Here is a 17,185-nt window from a genome sequence, read left to right as displayed (position 1 = left end):
CTCCCATCCCCCTGCCCTAACACATTCGGGCTCCGTCCGACCCAGGGGCACCAGGCTCGGGGTTCGGGCGATGCCGGCAGCCCTGGGAAGCCGCAGGACTCCGGGAGAGCAGAACGAGACGGGCGAGCCCCTCCACCACCTCCCGCTGCCACCCTGGGCACCCGCCAGCTCCGGAGGTTGCTGTGGCACAGCCCCGCGCTGGGCTGTTTTGGGAAGGGGGTTGGGAGGATGTTTTCTTATTTATGGGATAGGAGCAAAAAGTAAGAGGAGGAAGCGGAGGAGGAAATAATCCAGCAGGTTGCTCCCATCGGCCCCTCCCGGCCACCGCATGGCAGCGGGGGCAGCAGCGATGGGGCAGCCCCGGAGCCGCCGGTCCCCAGAGCCGGGGAAGGGAGCCCGGCCGCTCCCCGGCACCATCCCCGGGGCGCCCGGCGGGCCAGGACAGCCCGTGAACCCCTCCCCGGGATATCCGCCCCGCCGTATGGCCCCGCGGGCGGCGGGCACGGCAGGGCACGGCAGGCCGCGGGCTCACCTCGGTACTGCAGCGAGCCCGAGAGCCGCACGGTGACGGTGCCGGCCAGCGCCTCGCCGGGGCTGTAGACGACGCGGCTGTCGCCCAGGCGGATCTCGAAGAGCTGCACCTTCCCCATGGCCGCGCCGGCCCGGCCGCTCTCCTCCGCTCCGCTCCGCTCGTACCTGCGGCCCGCGCTGTGCCTGCCCCGGCGGGCGGGACCGCCCCGCGCCCGCCCCGCCTCGCTGAGGGAGCGGGGCGGGCCCGAGGCAGCGGCGGTCGGGCCGGACCGGGGGCTGCGGGTGGGTCCCTGAGTGCCGAGGGAAAGGGGCAATTGTGCGGCCAGGCTGAGGGAAAGGAGCAGGCTGTGGGGCTGGGCTGTGAGGGAAGGGGTAGCTGATGGATCCCTCACTGCTATAGGGTCAGGCGATGAAGTAAGGGAAAGCTGGTGTATCCTTGATTACTATAAGGGAAGGAGCTGTGGAGGAAAGGGCAGCTTCAGGGCTTGGGCTGGGCTAGGAGGGAAGGGATTGCTTGTGGGGTCAGGCTGGGAGGGAAGGAGCAAATTGTGGGGCTGAGCTGTGAGGGAAAGAGAAGCTGGTGGATCCCTGACTGCTTTGAGGGAAGGAGCAGGTTGTGAGGGAAGAAATCACTTGTGGGGTCGGGCTGTGAGGGAAGGAACCACTTGTGGGGTCAGGCTCTGAGAGAAAGGAGCGGTTGTGGGGTCGGGCTGCGAGGGAAAGAACTGGTTGTGGGGTCAGGCTCTGAGGGAAGGAGCTGACTGCCCAGCATGGGGCCATCTTGCCTCCCAGTGATCCTTGCTCCCTCTAATCTCATTTGCTCCCTGTAATTCTCCAGGCCCAGCTGTCACCTCTCCCTGCTCCTGTTTTTATAACCCCAGTCGCTTGAAGTGTCAGTAAGAGGCAAATACAAGGGACCTGGCAGCAACCTGGGACTGAGGAGTCAGTGATGACCCCACACTCTCTGTGGATCTGTGGGTGAAGGTCAGGATGTCCCAGGAAGCCAGCAGTGACCAGCACACTTCATACATTTGCCATGTTCCCCCCCTCATCTCTGCCCGATTGAATAAAAACCATCTGTAAAACCCACATCAAAGGCAACGCTGGGAAAAGGCACCTCCCGGCCGCTGGCGAGCAGGCTGTGTACACAGGCAGAATGAACAAGTGTAAAAGGAGCTGTTTATCTGCAGAGCACACCCAGCCCGGACCTGGCTGGACAGACAGACATCCTCCCACAGCCCTGCAGTGACACCAACCTGGGCACGTGGGGCTGTGGGACCCTTTGTGCTCCTTTATGGTGGCTGTGGCAGCCTGAAACCCCTCACAGGGCACCAAAGGAGTTGGTGTGCCCCGGGTACACAGGGCTCCTGCTGGGAAGCCTTTCCAGGCCCTCCCTCCTCAGTGCTTAAGAGCTACCTCTCGTTTCCAGGCTGCGTGTAGTCACAGGCTACAGACACACAGCAGCCTTGTGCCAAGGCTCTCTGCAGCTCATCTCCTCCCGCAGGGCGTACCCTGGGATCCGTCCTCACACCGCTCTCCTTGTGCTGCCCTTAGCTTCTGTTTTCCCAGGCTAAGCACGCCAATTTGCTCCAGCCTTTTTGTTTTGTAAGATGAGCCTGTAGCCTCTTTCATCAGTCTCCGCAGCCCCTATTAGCTCTGCCAGCAAAACCAAACAAATTAGGAGAAGGGAGGGGCGGGTGAAAACACCCTGAGCTACAGCAGATTTTACTGAACCCTCTTCCCCCATGGAAAGTGGCCAAAGGTTTGTGATTTGAGGCACAATTGGAGCCACCCCATCTCTGGGGCAGCACTGGCGCCCTTGCCCCAGAGGGACACCACACATGTGACATCTCAGGGTGGAAAAACCCTTCACCAAACCCGAGCCCCTCATGCCACAGCCACAGCTTCTCCTGACAGAGATTTATGCGCCTTGTTTGCAGAGAAGTTAATTTTAAGCACAGCAAAGTTGCTCGCCCAAGGTCACGACGTGAGTAAAAAGGATTCCTGCACCAGGAGCTGAACAAAAGCAGCCAGGCACAGCTACAGTACTGCAAGGGCTTGTGCTGAGATACACAGGGTCCCTTGTCAAGTCATGGCCAGCAGCGATGCCACAGCACTGACCCATCCCCTGGATCACAGCTACACCGGGCAGAGCAGTCTGTGAAATGTAACTGCATGGATATAATTGAAGCATGGAGAAGAGGAGGCTTCAGGGAGACCCCATTACAGCCTTCTAGTACCTTAAGGAGGCTTTAAAAATGGAAAGAGAGGGACTTTTTATACAGGTAAATAGGGACAAGACAAGGGACAGTGGTTTAAACTGAGAGAGAGCAGGGTTAGATTGGATGTTAGGAAGAAAAAGCTTTACTTAGAGGGAGGTGATGCCCTGGCACAGAGAAGCTGCAGCTGCCCCCGGATCCCTGGAAGTGTCCAAGGCCAGGCTGGACAGGGCTTGGAGCATCCTAGGATACAGTGGAAGGTGTCCCTGTCCCTGGCAGGGGGTGGAATGAGATGATCTTTAAGTTCCCAAACCAGTCTGTGATTCTATAATTCAATGTATTCAATGCCTGCAGTGCCAGGGCACCCATCATTCCTCCAGTGATGCCAGATTCAGGAGGATTTTACTCATTGCAGTCAAAATGTGTATTTACATTCCTGCCTCCCTGCTCACCCCAGAGTCACTCCTCTTATCCACTTGTGTGAGGAGTCACTGGAGTTAAAACTCAGAGCATTAAAAAAAAAAAAAAAAAGTAAGCTAAGGATGTTTGGTAAACTGCCACGGTTTGCTTTCTGATATTTTTGACTATTGTTTTGGTTTAAAAAAAAATGTTTTGAAGAGTTTTGTTGTTGTGGTGGGAAATCTCACTTCCTCTGCATTCTGTGTGCTCTCCCTTTCGCCTTTTCCCCTTATTAAAAGGGAAATTTTAAAAGAGAGAAGAAAAATGTCAAGACAAGCTCTAGAATAAAATTTTCCTTTCAGATGTCACCACATTCCCCTAACTTCAAGGAACGTGAAATTTTCTGACAAAGAGCATAGTATAAAGGAAAAAAATTATCAATAAACCCCCCTTCAGGAGCACCTGAGCTGTGCTTTGCCAGCAGCACAGACGAGCTTGAAGCACAGGAGCTGGGAGTGGTGTCACATGTGGGAAAAATGTGCCCACGGAGGGCTCAGCTGTGGCTGCAAGTGCGAGACACACAAGCCTCCATCATTAAATCACAGACGTTGGCTTGTGACTTGAATTCGTTCCCCTCTTGTCTTTCCAGGAGTTTCCAGCTGTGCCTGCTGACACGGAGGAGGCACAGCCCCACCTGACCGTGCCTCAGTTTCCCCTGCGCTGGGGCTGCTCGGGGAATGAGCAGCGGAAATGCCAGGGCATAGCCGGGCCGTGACTGATGCTGTGTTAACCACGGGAGCGCGGCGGGGCGAGGCAGCAGCGCGGTACCCGGGGGCACTTCGTGTCTCGGGGTCATCTCCACCTGCCCGAGGCTCCGCGGTGGCTGCAGGGGAGAGGAGCGAGCCTGGCAGGTGCTGCCCGGCACCGCGGGGACACCCAGAGCCTCTCCTGCTCCCTTGTTACAAGACCAGTCTATCTCTCCGCCCTCAAATTCTCGTGCTTTTGCGTCTCCAGCCTCTCCCCCTTCTCCTCCTGGGTTTGGCGAGGGCGTGACTTGAGGGAGCCCACCACACCCCATTAGGGCAGGCACCGAGCGGCTGCGATGGAGGGGGGAGTAAAGCAGCAGAGCTTTGTGGAAGTTGAACTTTAGGTTTCTTATTTCTTTCCCTTGAACTGAAATACACAGATGTGAACTGCCATGGAGGGCGCCCTGTGCTACCTACGCCACTGACAGCCATTCTGTATTCCTGTGTACATAAAATCCATTACCCTAATATATTTACATTACACTTAGGTTTATTACCTTTCTAAATTATTTCCCTGCTTCACTCAGTGCCTCACCGCTTCTCAGCTGATTTGCTGGAGGGTAAACTACGTCATCTGATACCAACAGCAACAACAATTACTCATTTGTCTCAGGCTGACACCTTCCAGCAGTTCAGGCAGAGGTGGTACCGTTCAGCCACACCTCCCTGCGAACCGCCTCTCTCCTCGCAGGAGGCCACAGCCAAAATCCCCTGTCCCCCTTCTGTGGATTCATCTGCAAGGCAACTCCCAGGCAGCTTCCCCAAGGGTGGAGTTGGATGTCCCAGCAGTGGTGTACAAATCTCTGGGCTAAACATGTGATAGAGTTATCAACATATATAGAATTATATGTTTGGCTTGGGAGGGCCCTTAAAGACCATCTCATTTCTTCCCTTGCCATGGGCAGGGACATTTTCCTCCACACCAGGATGCTCCAAACCCTGTTCAACCTGGCCTTGGACACTTCCAGGGATGGGGCAGCCTCAGCTTCTCTGGGCAACTCCGGCACAATGTCCTGGGACTCTGTAGCAGCTCCCCACTGCTGCTGGAACTCCACCAGCCTGTTGGTCTCACTGAGCCTTCCAGACACAAGGGCCACCAGCCCACCACAGCCCAACCCCTGGGAGCATGAGAGAAGAGCAGGAAGAAACTAGAAACCACCCAGAGCCAGGAGGCACCACTGCTCAGGGGCTCTGCAGGGAGGCCAGGCAGCTGCTTTGGGCTCCATCCCACAGATGCTTCACCAACCTGCACCCTGAGACCGTGCCCCAGGCCTCACCCAAAGAGTAAGAGACTGAAACGTGAGTGGTTCTAAGAGCATAACAAATAACATTGGCTTACCCTCACACTGAGAGCCTGATGATGGAGTAACTTGGCTGAGACACCACCAGAGGGACTACCCTTCACCAGGCGAGAGAAACCCTGCCATGCCACCCCCCAGCAGTTTGTTTCCACTGTTCATCCCCTTTGTGCCAGCATGCACACCTGCTCTTCAGGCCAACTTTGGCAGCTTCATCCCTTGCTTCTTGTTCTGCTGCCCTCTGATGTTAAAGAGTCCTTTGGTGCCACATCCTTTCTCCTTGTGACAGTGTTTGCACACTGGAATAAACACACCTCTCAATTTGAGCTCTTCAAGCCTCTCTCTGTAAAGCATTTTCTCCAGCCCCCATGTTATTTGCTGGCTTGTGTCTGTGCAAGCCCACGGAGTGGCATTTGTGTGTCGACTGAAATGTGTGTGCAGGAGCAGCCTCCCACATGCAGACACGTGCACAGACAGGAGTCGATGCAGTAGAGCTCATTTGTGCCCCTGCACACAGAGAGACATACACAGGCCCTTCAGCTCACATCACTGGGGCCAGGTGAGCACCCCTGGCTAACACACAGGGTGCTCCTGACCTGCTCTTCTCTCACATCCATTAACCCTCATCCCTGAGATTCTTAAAGCAGCTCCTCCTAATCTTCCCCTCCAAACCACACAGAAAGATGAGGGCAGGGAGAGAGAGTCCCCAGCTGAGACACTGAGGTCCCGTGGCACAGCTGGCACCCATCCCCTTCACGTGGGTGCTGTGGCTTTGATCACTTAATGCCCAGCCAGCACCTGGCAAGCATCACCAGCAAATCCTTAGAGAGAGACAAGGCATTAATTACTATTATTATAATTCTAATTGCACTGCCTGGATTTCTGCTCTCCTTTGCTGGAAGAGTTCCCGTTGCTCAGTGTGAGCCTGGGGAGAAGGATTGGGTGGAGGGATGCTTGTCCTCCCTTCCCTGGGGGGTTCAGCATCTGCAGGGATGGCAGATGGTTTGCACAACTTACAGGGTGTGGGAATAGGAGGATTCACTCGACCTCAGTGATCCCAGTGGGACCTTGCCTGAGATAAACTGAAACCACAGGCTGAACTCTCATAATCCAGCACCACTCAGGATTTTGAATTTCTCCCTCACTGCAAAAAGACATTTCACAGACTCATGGAATATCCTGAATTGGAAGGGATCTACAAGGACTATCAAAGTCCAACTCCTGGCCCTGCACAGGACCACACCAAGAATGACACCAAGTTTATGAGGGCCAAGGAAAGCAGCAGTTACTTTTCCACACATAGGAGCAGTCTGAGGTCAATGGATCATGGGGAAACGCTGTGCTGTGGGAGCAGGGCAGCCCCATCTCTAGTTGTCTGCCATCCCAAGAGATGTCGTGGGCAGGCACAGGGTCCAGCAGCATGAGATAACTGACACCACCTGAGGTACAAGTCATTTGGATGCTGTATTTGACCTGGCTCTCATGCCTTCCTCCCCTTCACTGCCCAGTTTTTCTACTTCCCTTTTCTCCTGTAACAATATCTCAGCATGGCTGCCCAGAGCAGTGATCCACTACAGCCCCAGCCAACAGCTCTTCCCACACTCCTGATGTTTGATCCCATCCCTCCCAGTGGGGAGCTGACTTCTCCACCACAGACTCATAAACAGGGAAGGGACATCTCATTAGCCACTCCCAGGCAAGGTCCACAATCACATTTCCTGCAGCACTTTCACCTAAATCCAATAAATTCTTCCCAGAAATGGCCAAGGAATACACCCACATTGTTGGCTGTAGGGGAGAATCCTGTGGCAGAGAGCCAGTGACAACAGTGGTGACATGAGACCACCAGTGCTGCCAGCCAGAGGATTGGATCTCTGTGTGGCTCAGCAGCCCCCTGCTAGGATTAATTCACTTGAGCAGCCCGGCTGTCCCAGTTCTAGGTGATAAAAAGCTTTGGCATGGCCCCTGACCCACATGCCAGGGACAAAAGTCACCAAGAAATCCCTCAACTCTCCACACAACCCAGGAGGAGGTGTCTGGGGACAGGAGATGGTGCACCAAGTGACACAGCTGAGATGTGGGGTCCCCACAAACACCCCTCTTCTTCTCCCACACCTGGTTGCCTGTGACAGCTCATAGACAATCCCACGCCCTCTCTCAGCTGACGTCTCCTCACCCCACTGCTGAGGAAAACACTTCATTTTCCAGCTCCTCACCAGTTACTCTGTATGTCCAGAGCAAAATACAGCAATCCCCAGCACAGAGAAACATGTCCCAGCAGCTGCCTCTGCAGGAATCCAGAGAGCAGCTCTCTTGGCACATCCTGGAGCAGGATATCTGAGCCAAACCATGGCTTGGTGCAGGAGCAGATGCACCCAGAGGAGCACAGCTCAGGGTTGTTGTCATCTCATTGCAAGGGTTCCATACTGTTGTCCCCTTATAACAGAAGTTTCACACCTTCTTGGTGTTTCTTGTGGGCAGCTCCTCAGAGCACTGACTCTTTCTTCTTCACAAAGCAGCCAACTGGCTCCAGCCCCCTTCTCACCCACCACCCCACTCTTCTATAGCACTCGTCTTCTCATTGCTTACAGCTATGGCCTGTTAAAGTCAGGCCTATTCCTAATCTTTGATAATTGGCCCAGCTGCATCTCCTTAGGGGTGAGATCACTTTCTACACTATCTTTATTTTCTTATATTCTATCCCCCTACACAGGGTGACACTAATCCCCCTCCACCTGCTGATGTGAGTGGCTCCAGTGGAGTGAGAAGCCCAACCAACATCCAGTGACACAGCCAAGAGTCCCCTTCCAAAGAAAACCACCCCTTTGTGGCATTAGGCTACATGCAGAGCCCTCCCCATCACCCAGGGCCTGGCTAGGGGACAGGATGGCACCTCAGCAGTGCTGACACAAGCACCAGAAAACCACCCTGAGCCAGGCATGCAGGGGAAGGAGTTAATGCTGGTTAATGCTGAAGGAGCGCTGTGGCACTGCCCGAGGGCACCGTCAGCCACGGCACATTTCTGTTTGTGCTGTAATGCTTTCCAATTCTGCTGGCTGGCTGCATCAGGGACGGATGCTGGGGGAAAAAAGCTGGGAGAGCAGAGGTGTTCCCCCCCACCACACCCTGCTGCTCCTACCCCTGCTCATCGGGGCTGCCCAGGGATTGTCCCTCACCAGATATTTCCCTTTCCCAAGGCATTATTTGGGTTTCCATGAACTGATAGCCAGACTCAAAGGTCACCGCTCGGGCCAGCCGGAGCCGTCACGCGGCAGGTGAGTCACACCTGGCAAACCCGCCCTGGCCAGGGCAGGGGGCAGCACTGAAACCTCTCCACTGCCAGGACAGGGGCGATGCCTTCCCCTGGCACAGCCTGGCACAGCCTGGCACAGCCTGGCACAGAGCTGCTTGCATGAGGTGAGTCCCTGCCTATGCCAGAACCCCCAGCCCATGGCACAGCCAGCTGAGCTCTACAATGTGCTCTCACACAGTGACCAGGCAGCAATGACACCTGTGCAGCCACTTGCTCTGTGGCCCTTTTACTGGGCCAATTGCCAAAAATCTGTCACAGACATCTTTTATGAAAAATCCTTTCCTTAGGATTTTTCCTCCTGAGAAGCTGAGACGCCTCAGGAACAAAATGTAAACAATGATTATCTCTGCTGTGGAATGCAAGAGGTGCATCTTTCATTGGCCCATGTTGGATGTTTGTAATTAATGGCCAATCACAGTCAGCTGGCTCAGACTTTCTGTCCAAGACACAAGCCTTTGTTATCATTCTTTCTATTCTTAGCTGGCCTTCTGAGGAAATCCTTTCTTCTATTCTTTTAGTATAGTTTTAATATAATATAAAATCATAAATAATAAATCATAAAATAATAAACCTTCTGAAACATGGAGTCAGGTCCTCGTCTCTTCCCACATCCTAAGACCCCTGTGAACACGGTCACAAAAATCAAACTCACTATTCCCAGAGGATGGAGCAGCTCTGACAGGTTCTAGCAGCAGCCCCTGGACACTGCTCCTGCCAGCAAACACCAGCTCTCTGCATGGAGGAAAACTGCTGATCCCACCTCCACAGGTCCATTGGGGCTGCAGGCTGGTGACAATTGGCGTGCAGGTGATTTTGGTGTGGCCCAGGGCTGGCCCTGGGGAGGCAGCCAGCACCTGTCACCATGGGGACAGTGATGGAAAGAGCCACCAGGGCATCCCCAGTACTCTGCCAGCCTCCACTCCTCCCACACAGGTGGGAGCAGGGCAGGATAAGCTTCTACACATCCCTGTCCACTCCCCCAACTCTGCCTCTCTGGGGAAACCTGCCAAGGCACCACCATGCAGTTTCCCCACTGGACAGTGGGAGTTGAAGTCACTGTGCTGCCCCAGGGACCCGTCCTGACACAAGATCCCAAAGGAGCACATCAGGGGCAGCAGTGAGAGCCTCCAGCACCCCAGGGCAGGTACGAGGGTGCAGCCTGGCAGAGAAACACCCAGTGGGTGCAGCCAGGAGGGCAGAGCCTTGCAGACCACATACAGACATCCAAGGGGTTCATCCATCAAACTGAAAGCCAAGAGCAGATCAGCTTGTTCCAACAGCATGAGCCAGAAGGCAAAGGAGGACAGAGCAGCAGTGAGGGATGTACATGACCCAAACTGCCTCTCCTTTCTCCAAATTTTGTGGCAGTGAGTGAGAAAACACATGCTGAGCACTGAAAAGCTGGTTAATAAACCTTGGGATCTTGGTCTGAGGACCAGAAGGAGAAAGAACTTGGTATGGCTGAATTAATACAGCCAGGATCACTGTTAACAGCATGCTTCAGCTCCATGAGAACACGTGGGTGAGGTGAAAACATCCCAGGCACAGCGTGGGTCCATCTCCATGGAGCTCACTCCAGGACAAGACAATCACCCCAGCTACATCTCTCCAGACTGATTTTATCCCTCAGGGTTGGAGTTTCCTTATACTGCTGCCAAATCTGTCAAACCTTTACTTTCCCTGAACTATAATATCACAGTTCTATTTTCCCACCCTCCCTTTATGCTGGGAGCTGAAGATAGTTTAGAATTAAACCAATTCTTTTACTAGCACCTGCTTCCCAACAGCACCCACCACCTTTGCACACTCCTGCCCTGGGCAAATATCATAATCCCAGTCCTCTTACAGCTATTTGTACAGAGTCCTTCTAAAACCTGCCTTGCATTGACATTGCAGCCTCTGAAAACACCTGCCCTGATGGGAGTCAAGGCCAACAAATGCATTCAATTTCTGTTATTACAGTTACCAGGCTAGAGCAGCACCAGGAGAAATAGCTTCATCTATAAATACCAGGAGAAAGCTTCATTTGGGTTTGGATCATCTCTCCACTAGACACCTGCCTGGCTGCAGCTACAGCCCAGCTGGTGTGGAGCCTCTCCTTCCTTCTCTTGGGCAGCTCTGCTGGCATAATTTCACTGCTGGCCTCCCTTGCAACCCAAGCACCTGCAGAAGCTGCAAAAAGCTTAAAAGAAAAAGAGAAAGGCATTATGGCAATTGCATCTCATCATCCTCTCACATTCCATCACTGGCATTGCTCCTCAGCAGCTGCAGGAAGTAAGGAGCGAGGAAGAAACTTAATTCCCCACACCCAACACATGATTTTCTCCTGTAGGCCTTTGTACAACCCCCTCTCCCACTCATCAGGGCACAGCAAGGGCCAGGAACTCCCAGAGGTCCAGGAAACCAGAAAAGACCCCTCAGCTCCAGGGCAGAGCTCACCAGCAAAGCCCTGTCCCTCTGTTCCCAAGGAACCCATCCAGGAGGGGAGGATTGTTCATTGAAGAGTCCAGATCATCAGGGAAGTGCCCTACAACAAGGCAGGTCTGAAATGAAGCCAGAAGGATGAGGCCAGGTCAGGGTGAGGCTTTGTGAGGGCAGCCAGGGTGAGAGCCAGCCTGGGGATCTCCTGGAAGCTCTGCAGTCCATGGGTGAAGGTCTGGGGGGCCAACACGGGGGACCCACACTCCCCAGTTCAGCTGGAGCAGGGAGTGATGGCTCTGGCAGAGCTCAAATGAACATCTCAGGGCCCATGGGCTGGGATCCAGGTTGGGCTGGGATCCAGGTGAGGCTGCTCACAGCCATCAATGCCTGCTGGTCCTGACACCCCGTGCAGCTCTCAGCCTGCAGCTGGTGGGTGCTTGTCCTGGCTTTCCTGGCCCTGTTGCCCCAGCAGCAGGACTGAGGGCTCAGGAGGGTGCTGGGGTGAGCAGAGGGAGCTGCTGCAGGTCATGAAGGGCTGTAGGAGCATCGGGGGGTAGGACAGAACAAACAGAGACCAGAGATCTCTGCAGCCAGGGCTGGAACTTGGGTTTATTGCAAAGGGCCTGGGGGCAGGGCCCTGCTGGGAGCTGCCAGGCACAGCTCAGAGCAGGCCTGAGAGAAGAGAGGGGGAGAGAGGATGAGAGGGTGAGAGAGTAAGGGAGTAAAAAAGGTAAGAGCGTAAAAGGGGTAAGAGAGTAAAAAGGGGTAAGAGTGTGAGGTTTTCATTACAATACAATAAATCTTCTTCTGTGTTGAATATTCTAATTCTCACTAACCAATCTAGTACAAGATACAAATCCTACAGCATTTCCATACAGCCTATAAGAATCATTCCATTACCATCCTGTGTTACATTTTAAACCCTACAAACTCCTCTTTAGGCCCCTTCTGCCAAGCTGGCAGGGTCTGCTCTGACCCTTGGGCCTGTCTGCAAGCAGAGGGTGTTGTTCCATCAAAAGGGGATCACCTTCAGCTGGCCACACCATTGTTTTCCAGCTGTTCAGTAACTGAGGGATCTCAAAGCTTGCTTTCATTTCACTCTCACTTATAGTTTCCATATTCTCAAAATCCTTTGCCAGGCAATCATATTGATAAGGCTTTCCTGTTTCATCTTCCCCAGCAAAGGGCTCCTTTGATGAGGCTGCTCTAGGAACACCTGGGACAGCTCTGTTCTTTGCAGAACTTTCTCAAACCAATGACCAAGTGCTGCTGTGACCTCACAGGAACTCTGCCCATCCCAGAGCAACTGAGCCAAGCAGGGACAGGGCCTGGTCTGCTCTGCACTGTCACAGCCTCTGCTGCCTTCTCTCCCAGGAGCAGGAGGACAGGCCTGGTCGCTCCTCTTACACACAGGTGCAAGCCCCAGCTTAACCCAGGCTGCTCACCCTGAGGCCATTTGTGCCATACAAACGTCCCCCAGACAGTGAGTGCTGCCCCAGGGCACTGCAGTGCTCAGGATTGCTCAGATTTGCACCATCTAGATTTATTCTTTCTGCAGCAGCAGCAGCAGCCAGGCCCTGCCATGGTAACGGGCTTTCCTGGAAGGTCTCATTGCTGCATCTTCCCAGCAGTGAGGAAGCAGCAGGTCTCAGGCAGCCTGACCCCTTCCCCAGAGCCCCTGGGACCGAGGATGTGCAGAGAGATTCAGCACAAGCAATACAAGAAAAGCCAGTGTGCATTGCCAGGTCGCTGCTGCATCTCAACAAGACACTGCTGTCACCTGGGGTGTCCCCAAGGACTCCCCAGACAGCCCACCTGGAGCTCAGGCAGGGCTCAGGGGCTCTTTAATCCCACATTTGGGGATAAAACCAAGCTGAGAGCAGCTGGCTGCAAACCCAGCACCAGCCTGGTGACCACCCACCTGGCCAGGAGAGCCACACGGGGCTGGTGGGGTCTGGGACCAAGGACCCCCCAGCCACAGCTCTCCCTGTCTCTCTCTCCATGGTGTTTGTCCCCCTGCACTCACACTTCAACAGCAACAAATTGCTGGTAATGAGCCGTGTCTCTGTGTGAGCTGAGAGCCTTGGAGATCAAAGATGCTCTTACACAAAACCAAAATATCATCAGTGGCCTTTAAAGGCCAGACTAAGCTTCTGAGGGGAAAAAAATTCAATTTTCTGTAGATCTAATTTGAAACCATTTTAATGCTCATTAAGATAGAGGGACCCAAGCAGATTGTGTGGGCTGGAAGACAGGGAGAGAAAAAAAGGAGTTATTATTGACATTTTAGTTTAGGTCTTTATTCTATCCAGAGCTCCCTGCTTCTCGGCAGCAGCTTTGAGTAATGCTATTGTTAGCACTGGAACTGTAATTCCAATGTCCTTTTTATAACTGGCTTGGAAAAAAATAAATCCTGAAGGCTTTCACTAAATTCAAAGTAATGGAATTTATAGTGGTAAAAAGAGACTTGAAAAGGGAGAAATGTGCAAACCCCAGTGCTGTTACTCCTGTCATGGGGTGGCCACGGTGCTCACCCAGCCTGGGCAGCCTCTCTGCAGCACCTCCCTGGGGTGCTTGGTGAAGGAAGGGACCCCAGGGATGCCTGGATGAGGGTATGAGGATGTGTCCCAGCTTGGTCACCCACTGGAGCCACATCTCAGAGTCTCTTGTCCACCTGCAGGGTCACAGCCCTGGGGACAACCCTTCCTGAGGGGTCCCTCAGCAGCATGGGGAATGGGTACAGCCCCACAGGGTTTTTATTTGCCACTATCGGTGTGGAAATAGAAGATTTGTATTTGCCCCGTGGGTGAAGGTGGTCCTGGGGGCAGGTGGGCATGGTCAGAGCCTAAACCAAAGGAGCTTGATGTTTTGGTTTGCTGTGGTGCTTTTCCCCCTAAAAGTGCTACTGACAATTCTGGTTGATGCAGACAAAGGTTCTGTTGCAATCTCCTCCCATCTGACTAACTTGAATTTTGCTTTACAACAGCAAGAAATTATTTGGAGTGCATTAAGCAGATTTATCTTCCTTCCCCTCCTAGTATTTCATTGTAGTTCTGCAAGGTGTGCAAAAGCCAAATCAAATCTGGGATCAGATTGTCTTTTAGTCATAGTCCCTGCTCTTGGCATTGTGGCAGCTGCTGGATTTCTGGCTATCAAATATCTTTATTAGAGTAAAAATATGTGAGGCAGGGATCCATGTTTTATACAGCACCTTCTACAGCCTGAAAGGAAGGTGGAGCCACGCAGGGGTCGGGCTCCTCTCCCCGATAACAAGGACGACAGGAAAGATCCTCAAGTCGCGACAGGAGAGATATTAGGGAAAATTCCCTCACCAAAAGGATTGTCCAGCCATACCCAGGACAGCGGTGGCGTCACCGTCCCTGGAGGGCTTTTTAAAGCCCTATGGATGTGGGGACGTGGGGACCTGGGACACGGGTCCGTGGTGGCCTTGGCAGTGCCGGGGGACGCTGGACTCGGTGATCCGGGCGGATTTTCCCAGCACAAACCGGGCGCTGCTCCCTGCGATCCCTGTCCGCGTCTGCAGAGGGCACCAGCCCCTCAAATGTCCCTGCCACCCCCGGGCCGGGCGGTGACACCGCGGGGACAGCCGCGATGCTCTGGGGAATGCTCCGGGTGACACCGACCCATCCATCCCGGGATGCTCTGGGGAATGCTTCGGGTGACACAGCGGGGACAGCTGGAATGCTCTGGGGAATGCTCTGGTGACACCGACCCATCCATCCAGGGATGTTCCTCGGGAATGCTCCGGGTGACACCGACCCATCCATCCCGGGATGCTCTGGGGAATGTTCCGGGTGACACAGCGGGGACAGCCGGGATGCTCTGGGGAATGCTCCGGGTGACACCGACCCATCCATCCCGGGATACTCTGGGGAATGCTCCGGGTGACACCGACCCATCCATCCCGGGATGCTCTGGGGAATGCTCCGGGTGACACCGACCCATCCATCCCGGGATACTCTGGGGAATGCTCCGGGTGACACCGACCCATCCATCCCGGGATGTTCCTGGGGAATGCTCCGGGTGACACCGACCCATCCATCCCGGGATGCTCTGGGGAAAGCTCCGGGTGACACCGCCGGGACAGCTGGAATGCTCTGGGGAATGCTCCGGGTGACACAGCGGGGACAGCCGGGATGCTCTGGGGAATGCTCTGGTGACACCGACCCGTCCATCCAGGGATGTTCCTGGGGAATGCTCTGGTGACACCGACCCATCCACCTCAGGAAGCTCCTGGGGAATGCTCTGGTGATACCAATCTAGCCACCTTGGGATGTTCCTGGGGAATGCTCTGGGTGACAATGACCTATCCACCTCGGGATGCTGCTTCAGGAGAGCCCTGGGTAACAGTGACCCACCCACCCAGGACAGACCTTCATGGAGCCCTGGGTGACAGTGACCCAGCCTCAGCAGCCCCATTCCAGGCTGGATCCCAGCTGGGATCCCAGCACTGCTCCCACCATTGCAGTCCAGCACAGAGCACCAGGTGATGCTGGCTGTGTCTCCTGCCAGCATTGTCCAACCCTTGGACGGGGATGGGGACACCATAACCCCTGCCATGGCCTCAAGTCACAGCCCCATGGCTGGCTCCACCCCCAGCACCTCACTGAACCCAAAAATCCACCTCCAACAGTGGCAAACACAGCAAAACTATTGGAAAAATTCTTGTGGGAATGTGTTGTTGTCCTTGTTTCCCCTGTGCTATGGGCCCTGTGGCTGGGAATCACTTCTGCTTTAGGAAAAAACCAAAACCCTGACATGTGTTTTCTGGCCCAGTCTGACCTCAAAAAAGCACCAGTGAGAAGATCTGTGTTTTGGCAGAAGATAGCATGAATGCCTCCAAGCACACAGTGGCTCCTGGCATGTGGGGACAGGACTGATCCCAGCTCAGAGAAAAGCCCCAGAAGTGGCTTTGGGAGAGCTCCTGGCTGGCCCCAGGAGCCTCAGTAGCCCACCCTGGAGAGGATGGTGCTTGGTTACAGGGGAAGCCCAGGGTGAGAGCCAGAGACACAAATGTCTGGATGTCCCACAGTGCTGTGTCCAGCCACAGACGTTCCCATGCTGGAAATGTGAACTCACATGATTCCCAAACTTGACAGTGTCTGTACAGCAGCATGATGAAAGCTAAAGTACTTCAGCCACTGGTACAGCCAGGGAAGCAAACAGGAGTCTCCCCACTCCAGATTTAGCTCTTTATTGATTTTCCAGCTGCATCCATCAGTCATTGTCCCAGTGCTCAAATTACCCATTAGAGATACCATAGAAATGAGAGGAAAACAAGACAGGCTTGTGGTTTTGATGAAAAATGATAAAAATCCCAAACAACAACTTCTGGAAGGAAAACCCTTCCTTTTTAGGGTGGGGACTGGGTTACATTTATTCTTGAACAGCTCAGAGGCACTCAGGGCTCCTGGCTGCTTGTGATCTGGGGCTTGACCATCTCCCATGGCCCTCATTCCCTGTGCCACTGGCAGCACTGTGCCCTGCAGGAGGGACTCAGGAGCCTCCCTCCAGCCCAGCTTGTCACCTGTGTCAGATTCAAGGATAAACATAAATCCAGTTTCAAAATCCACATGACTGCACTGGATGTCCTCTGTCCATGCTGCTGCTTCCTCTCACCTACAGTGACTCCCTGCTGGTGGCTGCAGCGGGGTCACATCCTGCAGGTGGCCTGACCTGTCTGAGATGTCCCTGGCATTAGGGGGATGTGCCCTGTGCTTGTATCCATCACCCCACAGCTGCATTGCAGAGGGACCCCAGGGTCTGGGACTGGAGATGCTGTTAACATCCCACCTACATGGAAATGCCCTTCCTGGGGGTTTTACTACATGAATTTTATAGGGTGTGGATGAATGGCTTCAAACTGAAGGAGAGGAGGTTTAGATGAGATATTAGAAAGAAATCCTTCCCTGTGAGGGTGGGGAAGCCCTGGCACAGGGTGCCCAGAGCAGCTGTGGCTGCCCCTGGGTCCCTGGAAGTGTCCAAGGCCAGGCTGGACAGGGCTGGGAGCACCTGGGACAGTGGGAGGTGTCTCTGCCCATGGCAGGGAATGGAGCTGGATGGGCTTTAAGGTCCCTTCCAACCCAAACCCTCCTGTGATTCTACCAATAAATCCATGTCCTCCACCTTGTGAAGAGACTCCAACCCAAGGAGCTGCACCGTGACCCTGTGGCTCAC

At 54.2% G+C, this 17,185-nt stretch overlaps 1 protein-coding gene across 1 annotated transcript in view; it reads right to left on the bottom strand.

The window, feature by feature from the left end:
* Nucleotides 1-695, bottom strand: part of ARRDC1 (arrestin domain containing 1) — a 38,266-nt gene extending 37,571 nt beyond the window's left edge. Inside the window, exon 1 of the mRNA XM_036394130.1 lies at nt 533-695. Within this exon, the coding sequence (XP_036250023.1) occupies nt 533-650 (118 nt within the window). The 5' untranslated portion in view covers nt 651-695. The remainder of the gene's footprint in view (nt 1-532) is intronic.
* Between the last annotated feature and the right edge of the window lie 16,490 nt (nt 696-17,185).

The sequence above is a fragment of the Molothrus ater genome, chromosome 20 (genome assembly GCF_012460135.2).
Source record: "Molothrus ater isolate BHLD 08-10-18 breed brown headed cowbird chromosome 20, BPBGC_Mater_1.1, whole genome shotgun sequence".
In the NCBI taxonomy this organism is placed as follows: domain Eukaryota; kingdom Metazoa; phylum Chordata; class Aves; order Passeriformes; family Icteridae; genus Molothrus; species Molothrus ater.
This window is presented reverse-complemented; position numbering and strand designations above follow the sequence as displayed.